This window comes from Rhineura floridana, chromosome 11, assembly GCF_030035675.1.
Source record: "Rhineura floridana isolate rRhiFlo1 chromosome 11, rRhiFlo1.hap2, whole genome shotgun sequence".
Classification (NCBI taxonomy): domain Eukaryota; kingdom Metazoa; phylum Chordata; class Lepidosauria; order Squamata; family Rhineuridae; genus Rhineura; species Rhineura floridana.
The window spans coordinates 48,542,827-48,561,551 of record NC_084490.1 but is presented as its reverse complement, the minus strand read 5'-3'; the positions used below and the strand labels follow the sequence as shown (position 1 = coordinate 48,561,551).

Here is an 18,725-nt window from a genome sequence, read left to right as displayed (position 1 = left end):
CATGCCCTTTTGCTTCCCTTTTGGGCAGTGTAGGGCGAGGGCCCTAATTCAGTGGCAGAGCATCTGCTTTGCATGCAAAAGGTCCCAGGTTCAATCCCGGGCATCTCCAGATAAGGTTGGGAGAGACCCCAGTCTGAAATCCTGGAAAACTGTTGCCAGTCAGTGCAGATGATAGTGAGCTGGATTTATGTTGGTCTGACTCGGTATAAGGCAGCTTCCTATCTTCCAGCCAGTTCTTGGACATCTCCTGGTGAGTTTTTGACCCAGGAATGGCCCTGCCACAGGGCGAGGAAAAGTGGGAGCCTGGTAGTGGTGGTGGGTTTTTTTTTATACCATTAAGGGTGGTGGGGTGGGAGACAAAGAGATCTGCCACCCAGTAAGGCCCAATCCCCTGGAAAGTTCTCCTGCACAGAGCCCTGCTGAAATGAATGGGAGCTACTCCAAGAGCCGGGCAGTGTTCTTGTGCAGCTTCTGCTCATTTTGAAAGGGCTCACATAGGAGAATTTTCTGGACGTTTGGGCCCCATGTTCATTAGTGGGGAGCAGGACACTACTTGGATTTTCCACTTTGCTTGCTAAGGCAACCTTGCTAAAGTCTGGCTTTACTCCCAGAATTATTCCAGGGCAGCAGCGAAGCTAGCAATGAGAGTGCAACCACGGCTTGGAATTTAGAGGAAGGCCTGGATTTTGAGAAGGCTTCATTCTCCGTTGTTGTGTGTATTTGCAAATAATACTTTTGAAAGACTGTAGCTCAGTGGTGGAGCAACTCCTTTGCATGCAGAAGGTTCCAGGTTCCATCTCTGGCGTGTCCACAAAGGGAGAGAACCCCGTCTGAAACCATGGGAACCTCTGCCAGTCACTGTGTAAACAATGATGATGGAGATGGACCAATGGTTGGACTTGGTATAAGGCTTTGCATGCAGAAAGTCCCAAAATCAATCCCTGGCATCTCCAGGTAGGGCTAGGAATTATGCCTTGCTTGAAAGTGAAACCCTGGAGAGCTGCTGCCAGTCAGTGTAGCTAGTATTGAGCTAGATGGACCAATGGGCTTGACTTACCCCCTAGCTTCCTATGTTCTCATGATCCTCTCAAAATCCAGACTTCCCTCTGAAACAGGGGTGGCTAACCTGTGGCCTTGGATCCAGATAGCCAGCCCAGCCAATGGTCATGGATTGTGGGAGTTGTAGTTCATCAACACCTGGAGGGCCACAGGTAAGGTATCTCGGCTCTGAAGTGCACTTTTTGGTGATTCTGCCACCTTTCCTCCTGCCCTGTCATTCTCCAGCCTGCTTGGCAAAAAGCTCCTTCCCTCCTGTGAAAATGGCTTCCATTATTACATTACCAATGTAAATTATTCAGGACTGCTTTGAAAGCTTTTCACACTGCCTGAAATGCCATATCTGATGGAAGCTCTGGGGCTGCCAGAGGCCTATGGTATGCAATATGTAGGTCACCTGGAGATAGGGAACTGCTCTTGAGCCAACAGGGAAATTAGTGGATCATGATGAATTACCTCTGGAGGTAGAAAAAACTGCTCATGAATTACCTTTTTTTAAAAAAAGGTTTTGACTAAATTAGGTGTGGGGACCCTTTGGCCCTCTGGATGCTGCTGGACTACAGCTCCCATCAGCCCCAGCAAGTATGGCCAATGGCCAGGTATGATGGGAGTTGTAGTTCAACAGCATATGGAGGGCCACATGTTTCCCACACCAGGCACAACGCGCTGCAGTGAGGGTTGTTCAAAGTAGCAACAAGCAGGCCAGCTTTGCATTGACACACTGACAGGTTCTTCCTAGGGACCTCAGTTTAACCACTTCCCAAATACTTAACCAGAGCCCATTAGGATCAACTGATGTCTGCTGTAACTGTCTTCAAAATATATCACAGGAAATGCCCAATCATGTGGCATGGAATTATTTCATTCCTTACAAGCTTCTCTGGAAATCTGATCTCTTTTGAGAAACTAGCCCCTCTAATGCAGACTGAAAGCCTTCTGAAGAGGTCCAGCCTGCTACCCTGCTGTTCTGTACAATACCTAAATATATGAACTAAATATATGTTAAGTACCATCCGTGCATGTGTATACCAATCTTAGGTTGCCACCTGTTTTGTTTTCTCCAGCTCCAGCCTGAACTGCATGCATTAGCAGGTGATCATGCTGATCAGTATTCTGCAAAAAGATTAACGGACTGATTTCTGCATGTAAAGCTCTTGTTAAAAACACAAAAGCAGGCCAAGCTGGGGGTTTTCCTTCCTGGTCAGTTGGTAGCCCCTATCACCAGCTCCAGGATCTTTGGCAGTTTCCAGTGAAGTCAGGCTGCCAATAGCACATGTGTGCATAAACACACTTACATTGGTCCTTACTTTTCAATATCCTTTGCTCATACTAAAAACCAAGATACATTTCTCTCATTTCCCCCAGCACATTGTTGTGTGTGGGCCAGAGATTCTAATCTACGTTAGGGAGTATAAAATCAGATGGCAGTTATTCTGGATGCGTTGATCCAGAGAAAATGTATCTATACGTGCTTGAGGAATAGCTGAACCCACAGCAACTCACCCTCCCATTCAAAAAATACTGCATAAAGATGGAGCTGGCATAGACCATTCCGCTGCATAACAACAGGGGAAAGGCTCTCTTTCCCCCTTCTCCCCCTTTCCCATTTGCAACCCTCTTCCCCAAGCCTAGCCCCTCATTGCCCCCAAACAAGCATTTCATTCTCAGCTAGTAAGCTGTGCCTCTTTGCTGTTTGCAGGTGTTTTGATGAGATGGTCCGAGCCGTGCACTTGTATATTTTCCCACCTGTAGACCCCCCACGTTTTGAGGTCGGAGTGGACTCTTCCTAAGCAGGTGGACGGCAGACTCTATAAATAGGGGTGGGCGGGGGCAGACAGAGGTTGCACTGCCAAAGAGCCCGGGAGAAGAAGCGTGGAGTCCTCGGGCGCCTCTTACGCGCGTTTCGAAACCTTGGCTGGGGCTGCCCCCCTTCTCCTCCGGCAGAGCGCGCGGGGTGTGTGCGGGGGTGCCTCCCTGCGAGACTATGCTGCCCACGGAGGTCGGGGAGTTGCTGGGCTCGCCGGAGATGGAATTCTGGACCAGCCCGGCCTCTTACGATGAAGTCAACGGGAATTCGGAGCTGGATGACAGCACTGGCTTAATATCCCAGGAGCTGGAGGAGGGTAAGAAGAAAAAGGGAGGGGGCTGGAAGAGGCCAGTGGGGATGCTGGGCTTGCGTCCGATTTCCCCCTCCCCTTTTCCCGGTGTGCGGTTGTCCCTGACCTTCAGCTTGCCTTTTTCTTCTGGGGATGGGGGAGGAGGGGGGGCACAGCTCTGTTCCTGGAGCCAGATGCGGTGGTCTTGCTGGGATAGGCGTTGAGTTTCTTTTTTTAAAAAAATCTCCATGTGTTGAGATGGAGCTGGTTGGAAGGCCTGTCGAGGCCCTGCTACCCGACTGCCGTGAATGAACTTGACCCTGGGCAGGTGTGTGTCTGGACGTTGCTGGCGGTTACTGACTGCAGCCCTCTTTCTTCCAGAAGGTTATTGGGGAGTATGGCTGCCCTAAGCTGCTTTATGCAGGGTTGCTGTTTCTTTTTTTGGCTCTGCCCCTGTGGGTTCAACATCCACCAGACACGCACGCATGCACGCCTACCTTTCTTCATCACTTTACTGCCATGGCTGGAAGAGCTTCACCTGTTCTATTTCTCCTTGTCAGGGATGCTGTTGAAGGCTCAGGAGCACAGTCGGTTTTCAGCGGCAAAGCAATCTCCCAATTTGATTGTTTTTAACCATTTGTTGCTGCTTGCCTCCTAGGGCTGAGGAAAGGACCCAGGAGTCCTGATTTATGCTTCACTCCTCTTATTTAGGTTATTTGTTATTGCCTTTGTATCCCACCTTTTCACTAAGAAGGTCAAGGTGGCACACACCATCTCTTCTTTTATTCTCGCAACAACCCTGTGTGATATAGTGAACTGGCCCAAGGTCACCATGTGAGCTGCGTTGGGCTTTTAGCTCTGGTCCCCCAGGTTCTAGTTGACACATTCACCACTACATCTACATCTTTCTCAGATAAGAAAGAGAAATCTGGAGTCTGGGAAGATGATTCTGCCCTTCAACAGGAGAGGTAGACTAGATGACCTCTGCAGTTTCTTCTGTCTAGATTCCCACTTATTTCTGTGTCTTACCCACCCCCCAAAACAAAGCTTGTGGTGAAACTTTGTAATAACTGGAATTCAAAATTCCACGCAAACAGTTCTTTAAAAAATTATATGTGTGTGTGGGATTCCTTACCATTTATTGGCAGCTCCTGGAGAAGAATGGGACAAGGGCCAACAGGTTAGGGGGCTATGGACATGTGTGAGGGAGCAGGAGACCAGCTGATTTCAAGCCTCTGTTGGGAAGTGCTGATGTTTTTTCCATAGAGTTGCCTCTCCATCAAAATGACAGGTAAGCTTCTATTATGTACTTATTTAAAGGTAATTAAAATGGTGATGGGGGGGGAGGCTCCCTGGTGTGAAAAACAAGGAAATGGTTGAGGTGGACGGAGGGTTGTATTGTAACCTCCTCTACAGAGAGAAGTTTTAGAAATAAAGAGTTTAAGTTGATGTTGCCTATATGAGGAACATTGGCAGGACAGTCAAGGACATGCACTTTGAAATGAAAGGTGCTCAGTTTCCTATTAAAAATTCTCTGAAGTCTGATGATCTGCACAATCTCTGGGCTTCTTTGATGTGTTTTATATGTCTTTATATAGGTCCATACCTGTTAGTGAAGGAATATGACAAACCTGGCTTTGGACATGTGTATTATGCAGGTTTGTGCGTCAGAGAGCTGGGACAGGCTGCAGGTTTCTTTTGTTGTTGAGTGTATACACAGTGGGGTGGTAAAGCCAGGTTTTGGGCTGTGTAAATTATGAAATGGCTTTGTGTGCACTGGGAAACTGGGACTTCAATAGAGTTGAATTCACAGAGGCCTCTCTTGAGGTCTTACAACTACATTACTTCCACCTGTACATGTGACTGCCTCTTGGGAAAAAAATCTTGTGGCTGAAGGGATTTCAGGGAAGCTTCACCTGTGGTGATTGACCTGCGATGGTTCATTCACACATGCAGTGCCAAGCCTTGATGATGACTGAGCGCTGAGCATGCTGGTGAGAACTTTCCTCGATTATGTTTTCCATGGGCTTTCAATGCATTTGGAGGATGTCCACTCTAATTTATAGGAATGTTCTGAAAAAGGTAGATGCCCTACCAATTGTGTGGTGCCTGCCAGGATAGGACAGGACAGGACAGCCTTGCAGAAAAGGCTAGAAAAGTTAAATGCCTGCTTGCCCATACCTGTACCAATGTTAGTCCACTGTGCCCTAAAAGAGAGAACCAGCTATTTAACATTAAACACTGATGTTTGGTCACCTAGAAGCTAATTCTTACTCGCCACAGGTGAGCAGCTGTGCAGAAGCCTTGGGTAGTTTGCTGAAGGTGTTCCGTTGTTTCCTAAATATTGCTGTATGACAGCCAAGAGAGGGAACCATTCACAAGATACTGTTATCCTGTAGTAGCTTAGCTGTCTGTTTGCTTCTATAGCTGTATTCCTTCTTTTGGCTGGTGCCCTTTGGGACAGATAGGGCAGAAGGCATGGAGATCAACAGTAGGTGGAACTGATGCCCATTGCGACTGGTAGGACGGAAGGCAGGAAGACCAACAGTGGAGCCAGTATGGTGTAGTGGCTAGAGTGTTAGACTGGGACCTGGGAGACCAGGGTCCAAATCTCCATGCAGCCACGAAGCTTGCTGGGTGACCTTGAGCCAGTCACAGTATCTCAGCCTAACCCACCTCACAGGGTTGTTGTGAGGATAACAACGGGAGGGAGAGAACCGTGTTTGTACACCACTTTGAGCTTGGAGGAGAAGTGGGATAGAAATGTAATAAATAAATAAATAAATAGATGAAGCCAGAGACAAGAACAGGCAGTTCCACCCCCTAACTAGTTGTGATTAAGATGGCAGACAGGTGGGGGCTGTCTGAGGGCAGGCTGAGGTTGGTGGGGCAGTGCCCCATTTGCCCTACTAGACCAGGCTCCACTGCTAACTTGATTGTATGTATGGCTGTAAAATGGGCTGCTCCTATTTTTTAAAGAGCAGCTTTATATATAAAAGCTAAATACATAATTGTTGTTTCAGTTCAAGTTCAGATGGGATCAACCAGTAAGCTCTTACCTGCATTGGATCTGGAGTCTCCACCAATCCTTAAATCAACATCCAACCACTTCTGTTCCCAATTGCCTGTTTTCCTCCTCTTCCTTCAGGCTTTTGTGTATGAGTAGGCTACTTTGTGGGCCAAGCTTTGGGTTGACTGTCTGGCTGCAAAAGTATCAAAGGTGTGTCTCCCGGTCTCCCTCCCCCCCCCAGAGTTTACTTCATGATAGCTACCCTGTTTCATTTATCATTATTAAGCTCTCGGATTAAGACCTAAATAGAGGTTGCCCTCTTCTTTCTGAGGTATTGGGGGTCTGTTGCAATGAGAGAATTGTTGCCGTTCTAGCGCTTACTCCTTTTTCAAAATGTTATTTTTATTGTTGTGTCCTGCCCTGGGAACATTTGACAATGAAGGGAGAAGTTTTGCAAATGGTGACATGGACGTGATTTCCTTCTGGGGAGACTTAGCGGCTGTGTTTTCCTTTATGCTTAAGAATCCTAAAGCTGTCTTATATGCGGTGAGGTCAGAGTAATTTGCCTCCCAGGGCACTGATTCAAGGTTTTGTCCTGGAGATTTTGCTTTTGCTTTGCCATTCCTAGGCCTATTGAATGTGACCTGGCTTGCTTGAGATGTGTGGAATTACCTACACTTCTGCTGTGTACAATGATTGTTTGGTGTGATGGGTGTGTGTGGAGGGAGTGATGTTTGGAGGATTCTTCCTTGAGACAAGGCTTGAACTCGTTGATATGAGCTCTGTGGATTTATTAATAGCCATGTTCCAACTGTGGCTATAAGGGCTTCATTGTCCAACTCACCTGACTTTTGAAGCCTTGATGAAGGTGCTTTTAAAAAAAGTGTCATTTAACTTGCACATGCCCCTCTTTCAGGCATGGAAAGTTGCTCCTCTTGGCAGCCTTGTGAGGCTGTTATTTTGATTCCCCCGGCTTGCAAAAAATTACCCAAGTAGCAAGTTGTTCCATCATTAGTTATGCAGGTAGTTATTTCTATTACCCCTAACTGCACTAACTGAAGTTTCTGAACAGTTTGTTTAGGGCAGCCCTACATAGAGCACATTGCAGTAGTCCAGACTGGATGGCCCGAGAGCATGGATAATCGTACATTGCTCCAAGACAAACTGACAGTATGTAGCCAATCGTATCCGAGAGGGATCCTTCTATGGAGTTTTGCCAGGCCAATGATGCTTGTAACCTACAATGTATAATCCCTTGCAAACGGCCCTCTCTCCACTTTCTTTATGCTTTATCACTGGCAGCTTGATAACTGTGAAAAAGTAATTAGGATTTTTGGGGGGGAGGAGTGAAACTTCCTTTAGGAGAAAAAGCTGTTCACTGAATTTTCCTGAGCTACTTGCACAAAAATTGAAGGGGTGAAAGTCGCTAGATCAGGTTGCAAGGAGCTTTTAGTCTGGCTGGTTTCATTCCTGCTGGAAATTTATGAAGGTCGGTTGCTGAGAGGTCATTTTGCCCCCTTTGTCTTTTTTCTATTTTAAGAGCTAGAAGATGACTCATCAGGAAATGCGGATAAACAGTTTTCTCTTCACATATGAAAAAATGCTTTGCAATCATTTCCCCTCGTGCTGTGTATGCCGAAGGTGGGCAGGAGGTAGATCGGCATCTACTGGTAGATTTATAGATGATATGCAGGATCCCACAGGTTGCCATGATGACAATTGCAGCAGAATCTATGGCACCATTGCAGGGCAACTTTTTTGAGTAGGATAGTTTTGAGTTTGGGCCTGAACCCTTCTCTCCTGGTACTCCCTTATATATGTGTCTCCATCACTTTCCAAATTTAGATTGTAAGCATCATGGGGCATGTGCAGAGTGCATTTCCCCCTCCTTACTTAGTGTGCTTCTGCTTGCTGGTGGTGGTGGGTAACAGGACATGGTTATTACATCAAGCCCTAACTGTGAGCTTCCCAAGGAATCCGGCTGCCTGCTTTTGGGAGCAGAATGGTAGACTAGATGGGCCTGTGGTCTGTTTGAGCAACGCAGTTCTTAGTTCATTGAGTAATTGCAGCCAGCCAGCTACCCCTCCAAAACTCATTTAGTATTGGAGGCTGAGGTTTCCTTAACAGAGGGCAGGAGTAGTCATAGCCTTCCAGACATTGCTGAACTAGAACTCCTTTCATCCCTATTTGCTGTGCTGACTGGGGCTGATGGAAGCTGGAGTCCAATAACATGGTATAGCTTTCGCTCTATGCTGAAGGCAAACGTCTTTACCCTGGCCTTTCACAGTTCAGGTATTTTGTTTTGTGTGATCCACCTCTTTTGCTGAATGTATACTGTTCTGGCTGGGATGGTTGTATTTGTTCTTCTCTTAACTGTTTTATCTATTTTTGGGACCTTACGGTAAAGGGCAAGTAAGAAATCTTACTTATTCATTTATAAACAAGCAGACATCTGGAGGGCACCCTGTTGACTGCCCCTGACATTGGATATGACTTCAGTAGAGGCTGGAGCCCCCAACAGGTTTTTGAATCGGTAGACATCTATCGCTCTACATCTTTTAAAGGCCACTTTGGAAGCTACCTTATACCAAGTCAGACCATTGGTCCATCAAGGTCAGCGTTGTGTACACTGACTGGCAGCAGCCTTCCGGGATTCCAGGCAGAGGAGATGCTGGGGATTGAACCTGGGACCTTTTTGCACCAAAGCAGGGGCTCTGCCCTGGCGCTATGTTGGCTCTTCCCTGTATTTATGCTTACTCAGCCATTTGTGCTGGGGAGCAGTGCCACTTCTCTACACCAGCATCATGCGCTGGATTTGTTTCTGATGAAGCCACTGTACATATATGGTGGTCCTTGTTCATCAGGTCATGCTTATCCCACCCCACCGCAGGAGGAGTGGTTTGTAATGGCAACATAGTTGTGAGCATGTTTGAAAGGTGTGGTATTAATGTTTAAAGTAAGTAAAAAAAATGGAAGTAGTGTGATATAAGTAGTAAGCCACACTCTATATGACAACAGCTGTCAACTGGAGTGATTTATAAGTGCTGTCAATGTAGTTTGTGCGTCTATAACCAGTCTCTCCAATGGAGGATGAAATGGTAGGGATAGGGGAAGAATATTGATAACATTCCCTAAATACTTTAATTTTGGAAGTCCCACTGACTTCAGTGGAAAACAGTGCTTCATGTGCATTATACTTAGTGATCCTCACCACACCCCTGCAAGGTAGGTCACAAGTTACTGCTTAGAATCAGAGGCTATCTGATGTCTTTTCAAAGGGAGCATCTTTTGTTTGTCTGTCACCAGACCCTAACTACTGAAGGTCTGAACCCTAAAACGTTGAACCTGGGTCTCCTAATTATTCTCTGTGAGGCAGAAGTGAAGGGGATGATAGACTGGCAGTCAATGTTGGGAAGAGGCTATGCACAGGATAACTAGGTAAATTAGGGGCTCTGGCGCTTGCGCAGCTGGGAGGTTTATTCCTGCTCTGCTGGAATTCATGCTCCGATTATTTCCAATTATGGCTGGCATGGATGATGGGGTGCCAAAGGGATCCTCTGTGGAGTGAAGGTGGGGTAGGGCGTGTATGCAGCTTGGAGAACAATTATGGCATCTTCCCGCTACATAGACATGCTGGGCACAATGCAGGCAGGAAAGGGGGCGGGATTAGCTGGCTTGTTTTAATGGCAATTGGGTGGGAACGGACAGAATGTTCCCCTGGCTGGCGGGAACGGGGATCGTAACCGCTTTGGCACGGCCTGACTCCATTGCATAACATCCTCATCCGAGAACTGCATAATGGGATTTGATGTCATCTCAGATACTCTCCTGTTAACCTGCTTTTTCTGCGTCAGACATTGGTGACTGGGAATAGATAGGCTTAGCCCTGGTTGGCAATAAAGGACCATTGCTTAACCAGCTGCGTGCGTTGATCATCAGGGAGTGGTGGAGAAACTGAGATGAGCAAAAGGCTATATTTGGGATCATGGCTGTGAATCAAACCAAGGAGTTCTGGCTCTTTGGTGTCCCCTTGTTCAAATGCTTCTCTGCTTCCTTTATTTCACTGTTAGCAGTGCAAAATTCTCCATTTGTCTCTGTGGAGCAGCTGCAGGAGCAAAGCCCACACTGTTCCTGCTCTGGTACCTCATTTTGACCCAGGGAAGTGGGAAAGAATTCTTTTTTACCTCTTACAGCATATTATGCTTCAACAGAATAGAAAATGAGAGGCAACTGTTTACAACCTATTTCAGTGGGAGTGGCCCTATCTCTGTGGTAGAACATCTGCTTTGCCTAGCAGAAGGTCCAATCCCTGGCATTTCCAGGGTCTCCTGCCTAAAGCCCTGGAGAGCCATTGCCAGTCAGCAGAGACCAGAGGTAGCCAAGGTGTTGCCCTCCAGATGCTGTTGGACTCCAACTCCCAATTCCTGACCATTGGCCATACTGGCTAGGACTGCTGAAAGCCGGGAGTCCAACAAGTGAGAACAACATATTGACTACCTTTGGTGTAGACGATACTCAGCTAGATGGACCAATGGTTTGACTTTGTATAAGGCAGCTTCCTAATATAGCCTAGATCTAGGCCCCAGAGCACTCTGCTTGCAACCTATCTCCTCCTAGATCAGCCTTTCCCAACCTTTGGGTCCGCAAAAGTTGCTGGACTACAATTCCCATCAGCCCTAGCCAGCATGGCCAGTGGTCAGGAATTATGGGAACTGTAGTCCAGCAACATCTGGGGACCCAAAGGTTGGGAAAGGCTGCTCTAGATGTTTTGGAATACAACTCCCATCAGCCTCAGTCAACACAGCCAATGGTCAAGAATGATGGGAGTTCTAGTCAAAAACATTTAATGGTCACCAGACTGACAGAATCATAGATTGGGGAAGGTTGCTCCAAAGCTACCTAACTACTTACCTCATGTAATCTTGAGTGACTTTAAAAAAACAAACCTGTTTTATGCCATTCCAGGGTTGTTTGCTCTTTAGCTTAACTTCGTCCATTTTCTCTTGCTGCTCCGTATTGTGTTCCGGAGCACTTGTGGAATGCTCCCTCAATTTCTGTTTTTGTCTTATCTAAAAACCTTCCTTTATTCCAAAGCTTTTGGAATTTTTTTGCTTTTCATAATTTTTATACCTAGAGTATGTGCATTTGCAGTCCTTGCTTTGTCCCCTATTTGTGTCCCTTCCTTTGTTGTCCTCATGTTATTTTATTAGATTGTACTTTTTTGCCAGGGACTTGTTTTTCTTCTGTTTCATGTACAGTGCTATGGGCATCTGATTGCACTATACAAATACATGATGGTGATGATATGCATATTTCAACTGTTTCAGTTCAAACTGTGATGGCAGCCTGAGTTGTGTCCTGAAAATAGTTTGAATCAGGGAAGTTGTGATATGAGCATTCGGTGAAGCATTCATCATAAGACCACTGCAGCACAGCAGAGGGCATTGTGAAAATATCTATCTTTGTTTTCTTTGATATATGCTGAATTGTTCTTGTACCTCATTAAAATACACTGGTTTTCCCCTGTAAAGAAAGACCATGAGCCTCGGCCTCTGTTAAGGAGACTTGGGCAAAAGGTGTATGGGGGGGGGGAGGAAGTAAGTGATGCAGATTTGATTGGAACTGACACTGCCCTTGGAGAGAGGCTAAATAGGGCAAAGCTGACTCTCGAGCAGCTTGTTTGAGCACCGGAAATGTCTCTTTCAATCAAATCTTCGCCTGGCTGTGTTTTTTCATTTTTCCTTTTCTAGCTTGAGACAATCTGCCTTTCCATTAGACTGATGTGCTTCTACATCAGAATGGAGCTGGGAACCAAATACAGTAAACCTAATTTACACCTTCAGCTTGGCCTTGAAGCCAGAATGGAGCGTTTTCACAGCATTACATTGAAACACATTTGAGCCTTTTCTTATGTTGCTTATGAATATTGTTAAACATGGGATGGAAAGTGTGTGTGAGAAATTTAGAAATGGAATGAGCATTCTGGCCTGTGTAGATGACGTTGTTGCGTTGACGACATGGAGAATGAAAAATAGACATATTAAGCATTACTTGAAAAAAGCCTGGGATTCTTAATCTGGGGAACCTGGGTTCAAGTTCCTGTAGTTTGGTTGATTCATTGAGTAGTTTTAAACAAACAGAATGAGAGGGAGTGTCTGATGTGATTTGTGGCTCCTTATAGAAATTGGTTCCCTATAGCATAAACGTACATGGGTAATAAGCCACTTCCTGAGATGCATGATTTTGTCTAAAGTGGTGGGAATATGTGGGCTTTGTTGTTGTTAAAAAAAAAATTCCAAGGAAAAATTCAGCCCTTTAAATTGAAACCAATAGGCAGCTAATGCAATTGGCACAGTATTGGAATAATATGATCAGAACGTTTGACTCCCACAAATGCATAATAAGTGTGTGCACTGAGCTTGAAGGAGTGTTCTCTCCACTCACAACACCTTCTAGAATAAAACTTCTTATGTCTGGATGTGGCCCATACAAGCAGAAAATGAAAGCTATTGTGTGTTTTTTTAAATGGTAACAATTCATGCAAAAGGAGAGTCCGGAGTTGTATGACGCACACAATAAGAGCATGGAATGTGAGAAGCATGAACCAGGGAAAGTTAGAAATTGTCAAGCAAGAAATGGAGCTCATCAACATTACAATACTTGGCATAAGTGAATTAAAATGGACGCGAATGGGACATTTTCAATCAGGCAACTACAAAATATTTTATGCAGGAAATGAGAAATTAAGAAGAAGCGGGGTTCCTTTAATAGTGAGAAGTGATGTAGCAAAGCAATTAGGAGCTATAACGCAAAGTCTGAGCGAGTGATATCAATGAGATTAAATGGGAAACCTATTAACATAATCATCATCCAAGTCTATGCTCCAACGGCAAACGCAGAAGAAGAGGAATTGGAAAGATTTTACACAGAAGTATAGGAAGAAATTGATCACACACCAAAACAAGATGTGCTGATGGGGACTGGAATGCAAAAGGAGCAAACAGAGTAGAACTAGGACTTGTGGGGAAATGGGGCTTAGGAGATAGAAATGAAGCAGGAGAAAGACTTATTGAATTCTGTGAAGCCGATAATTAGTTTCTTGCAAACACATTTTTTGAGCAACCAAAAAGACAACTGTACACGTGGACATCACCAAATGGTCAATACAGGAATCAAATTGGTTATATAATTGGTAACAGAAGATGGAGAAGTTCCATACTTTCTGCAAAAACAAGACCAGGAGCAGACTGCGGGACAGATCATGAACTGGTCGTATCGAAAATCAAAGTAAAGCTAAAGAAGAAGAACAAAGCAATCATAATGCCAAAATACAATCTAAATAACATCCAAGAAGAATTTAAAATCAAATAAGGAACAGATTTGAGGCTTTAAGCTTAGTTGACAGACAACCAGAAGAACTATAGAGTGAAGTCAGAGACATTGGGAAGAATGCAAAAAGACAGACCTCAATGGATGACTGAAGAAACTCTTAAAATGGTTAAAGAGAAGGAAAGCAAAAGGAGAGAGAAACACAGTTAGAACCCTAAATGCAACCATACAGCGACTAGTACTTAGGGACAAAGAAAACTATTACAATAGTTATTGTATAGAAATAGAAGGGGACAACAAAAAGGGTAGAACAAGAGCCCTATTCCAAACGATTAGAGAAATTAAGGGGAAATTTAAACCAAGAGTAGGGATGTTGAATAATCAACAAGGAAGCACACTGATTGACAGAGATAAAATAAAAGGAAGATGGAATCAACACAAAATTGGAGTGTAGTCATGGTGAAACTTTTCCCATAATTGTATTTCCATACTAGAAAAGGTTGTGATGGCTTTTAGTCAAATACAATAAGATGATGATAGATACTAGAAAAGGTTCGCAGTGTTGAATTTCTGCCTGCTATCCAGCTGCTAAAGGCACAAGAGCCCTGTTTTCCACCAATGCCAATTCTAAACCAATGCCTAGGCTGCCATTCTGTACCTACTTACTCAGAAGTAAGCCCCATTAAATTCAAAGAGAGTTACTTCTGAATAGAAATGTATACTATTGTACTGTAAGTTACCTATACAGTGAATTCTTAATGAGGCCCTGGTCTTTGGCTCCTGCAAAACGAGAAATATGCCTAAGCCTCTGCAAATTTTTCACATTTGCCATTTGGGGAGAGGAAGATCCTTTAACATTCACCCATATTTATTGTGTAGAACTATTTGCAGAAAATAATTTCTAAGCACTACCTGAACTCAGGCGAACCCAACACAGGAAAGATGCATTCTGATACTTATGGAAAGAGGAAGGGCAAACTATGGAGATTCCATGGACTAGAAGACAGAAGCAGGAGAAGTGCACTAAAAGAGAGGGCAAAACAGCAGCTCTTTGGGAGCCCAGGGATTCCTATTTTCTGACGTCCAAACAACTCACTTATCAATCATAGCTCTGACTTCACTCATTTGCTAATAACACTGACAGGCAGCAGCAGGCTGGCTCATTTCACATAAATCGCTTAGAAGGATGTCTGTACATTTTGCTCCATAACTTTCTTTCTAGGAAGGCTAGAGACTTACTTTTTTAAAAATGAAAGCTCAGGTTCTGGGATACCTGCTGGGGGTACCAAAGGCCTTTGCAGGCACCATGGCACCTGCAAGTGACGGGCTGGCAACCTCTGGGCTAATAGGAAACTATGTGAACACCCCACAAGCAAATTGGGATGGATGCAGGACAAGTGCTCTTTGTCGTATAACCATCCCACAGACAAATGATAATGTTATGTTAATGTTTATTTATACCCCGCCTTTCGGCCTAACGGCCCTCAAGGCAACTTACGGAAAAAGTAAACACAAATATAAAAATACATCAACAAGGCAATACATCAGTAAAGCATTATATCAATAAAGCAATACATTGTACAAAAAATTAAATTAAAAAAAGTTTCTAATTTCTATCTAAAATATGCTGAATAATTTGTAATGCAGCTCTACTTTTGCATGACAGTAGGCTTGGAATGAATCGGAATGAATGCTCAGTGGAAGACTGGACATAGTTAAACCTCCACGTAAACTTTGTGCAAGCAAATCAGAATGAATGTTCAAATAGGGTGTCGGGAGGGGCCCTTCATCATGCAAACTCAGAAAATGCATGTATATATGTTTAATATGTTCTGTATACGTCATACAGATAACAGAATTCAGATTTTCTTTGTGCAGAATTTTGCTTACTTGGTAACAAATTTTGACTTTCTGTAGCACAAGGAGTTTTTCCCTGTTAACAGGATTACTGATATACAGGTATCAACTCATTCTTCTCTCTTTTTGTTTTCCCACAGTGCTCTGTTCTGAGCGGGTTGGCAGGATCACCAAGACCTACCATGATATAGATGCAGTCACCAGCCTGCTGGAAGAGGTATCCTTCTGTCCTTACTGACTCTGCAATTTGTTCATTGCAGACATTGTGCCAAGCACTATACAAGGTGTAGAAATGATGACAGTTCTGGATTTATTTTTATTTTAGGCAGCTGATCCTTGTGAGGTGTTGGCTATTCAATGGCCAGGAAAAATTCCCCAAGAAGGATCTTGGTTTGGAGAGGGCCTGGGCAAAAAGAGAATAAAGGAGCTCATGAAGAGCAAGTTTAGGCAGGTGGGGTGGAGCGGAGCAATTAGGAAGACTAATGGGAATGGAAGATGCCTGTCTCATTATTGCTCCTGTGCCTTCCCCATTCCCACAGAAGGAGCATGACCTGGAGTTAGCTGCCCGCATCGGGCAATCATTGCTGAAGCAAAACCGGAGTCTGTCAGAACACAATGAACTCCTGGAAGAACAACTTGAATTGGCAAAGGAAGAGGTGAGGAAGCCCCTGCCACCAGTCAACCAAGGAAGAAACTAAAAATATTTTGGTAGAACGCTTGGAAGAATTTTATGGCAGCAGCAAGAGCAGCTTACAGAATGGGACCAGCTAGATTTATAGGAGGTCTTTAATAAAACCAGGACACATTTTTCATTGGGTTATTTTAGGCTGGCTCAATCATTATTATTTTTGATTGATTTATATACTGCTTACATGCCGTAATGGCTTCTAATTGATGTACAAGCGTAAAATCAATTATAAAATCCATACATAATTAAAATACACAATAAAATGATTCCATCAAAACAATAAAAACACCCATATTTTAAATAGTTTTAAAAGCCTATTAAAAACATAACAATCAAAACAGTTTAAAAAGCAATTAAAACAGTTGGATCAAGAAGTTCAAGTTGAGGGGAATGCTTGCCTAAAGAGGTGTGTCTTCAAGAGCGTGAGGCGAGAGGAGTAGCTGGATGGTCTTTTTAAGGCAAGGATGTGGACCCTGAGGCTCCCCAGATACAGTTGGACCCCCAACTCCCATCAGCACCAGCCAGCAGAGCCAACAGCCAGGGATGATGGGAGTTGTAGTGCAGCAATAGCTGGTGGGCACCAGGTTCCCCATCCCTGTTTTAAGAATGACTTAGAGCCTTGTAGTATTGTTGTTTACATTTCAATCCCACACTTTCTCCAAGGAACTCGGGATAGTGTACAAAGTTCTCTCCCTACCCCACCCCCAACTCCAATTTTATCTTCACAACAGTGCTGTAAAAGAATTTAGATTGAGAGAAAGGCCCAAGATCACCCAGCGAGCTTCATGGCTGCGTGAAGATTTGAACTCCCCACTCCTAGTCCCAACATTCTAAGCCAGGGATGAGAACCTTTTTCAGCCTGAGGGCCACATGCCCTTGTGGCCAACCTTCTGGGGACTGCATGCCAGGGGTGGGCAGGACTAGAGGTTAAAAGTGGGTTGGGCAATGGATGTGACTCTTGGCTTTGTACAGTTGACTTTATTCTCGCCATGCAAAAGCCAGAGCTTTGCTTATATATAAGCTACATGATGCTTGCTTTGTTTCTACAAGATGTAGGGTGCTTTGTTTGTCTTGCTTGTGGAACTCTTGGACTATAGCTGTTAAGCAAGCACCACCAGTACTTTGTTTCAGACCCATCTGTCGATGCAGGCCTTTTCTGATGTATAGCTCAACCATCACGTATCACTGTCCATATATTGACTAAGCATTCTTGTGCTGTCTGATGTATGTGTTACATTCATCGTCTAAATACTTAAGAGTATTGTGCAGTATATAAACCTATAAAATGTTGTTATATGCCTTCAAGTCGATTTCGACTTATGGTAACCCTATGAATCAGCGACCTCCAAAAGCATCTGTTATAAACCACCCTGTTCAGATCTTGTAAATTCAGGTCTGTGGCTTCCTTTATGGAATCAATCCATCTCTTGTTTGGTCTTCCTCTTTTTCTGCTCCCTTCCGTTTTTCCAAGCATTATTGTCTTTTCTAGTGAATCATGTCTTCTCATGGTGTGTCCAAAGTATGATAACCTCAGTTTCATCATTTAGCTTCTAATGGTAGTTCTGGTTTAATTTGTTCTAACACCCAATTATTTGTCTTTTTCACAGTCCATGGTATCTGCAAAGCTCTCCTCCAATAACGCATTTCAAATGAGTTGATTTTTCTCTTACCCACTTTTTTCACTGTCCAGCTTTCACATCCATACATAGAGATTGGGAATACCATGGTCTGAATGATCCTACTTTAGTGTTCAGTGATACATCTTTGCATTTGAGGACCTTTTCTAGTTCTCTCATAGCTGCCCTCCCCAGTCCTAGGTTTCTTCTGATTTCTTGACTATTGTCTCCCTTTTGGTTAATGACTGTGCCAAGGTATTGATAATCCTATAAAACAATGCATACATAAATACATGCATACATACACACCACCAGTTTAAGGACAGATTCCAGCTGAGCAAAAACACTTGAAAAGGGCATGGAACCAGCGAGGAATTTGATCTGGGGGGAGTCTCAAAGCCAAGATAGAGAAGTCTGGAGGACTACATTCAGCCCCCAGGCCTGAGTTCTCCACCCCAGTTTTAAGTGCTGCACCACCCTGGCCCTATTCAAGCATACTGTCCAGTCACTGGAGGGGACGTTTGCATGTTTTGACACAATGGGCAGGGCTATAGCTCAGTGGTAATCTGCTTTGCATACAGAAGGTCGTAGATCAGTTCCGGGTGACTCCAGGTAGGGCTGGGAGACCCCTGCCTGAAACCCTGGAAAGCTGCTGCTGCCAGTGAGAGTAGACAGTATTGAGCTAGGTGGACCAATGGTCTAGCTCAGTATTGTTGGAAGTGGGGCAAGAGCAACTCCTGTTTGGGTTCTTTTGTGTGTATTCCTGAAGGAAGATAAGAGTTAGGGTCCTCCAGCTGGCTAGGCTTGCCTACCTTTACCTGTGCTGTTCTCTACCTAACTTCCTTCCATTGTAAACTGATATGCTCAGGGAAGCTGACCTCACTTCTGACCCTCCTTCCTTTGTCTTCTCCTTTGACTGTCCGAGGAGAGAGGAGACATCTCTGTCTTTGTTCTCTCTCCTGAACCATGAGGGCATTGCGCCTCCAACTTCGTTAGTTAGTTAGAACGAGGTATGCCTTTCCTATCTACTATGTATTAATATAAATAAAGTAGCTTTTCTTATTTTACTAAGT

General features: G+C 44.4%; 1 protein-coding gene across 3 annotated transcripts in view; it reads left to right on the top strand.

Annotated features, from left to right (window-relative positions):
- Positions 1–2,880: 2,880 nt before the first annotated feature.
- The window catches only part of LOC133366332 (trafficking kinesin-binding protein 1-like), a 42,507-nt gene continuing 26,662 nt past the window's right edge, over positions 2,881–18,725 (top strand). For all 3 annotated transcript variants that reach the window (XR_009758382.1, XM_061589332.1, XM_061589333.1), the window contains exons 1-3: positions 2,881–3,179; positions 15,489–15,565; positions 15,888–16,004. Coding sequence is in view for 2 of the 3 variants with exons in the window: in XM_061589332.1 (XP_061445316.1) it covers positions 3,041–3,179; positions 15,489–15,565; positions 15,888–16,004 (333 nt within the window). In the remaining variant the exon portion in view is untranslated. The remainder of the gene's footprint in view (positions 3,180–15,488; positions 15,566–15,887; positions 16,005–18,725) is intronic.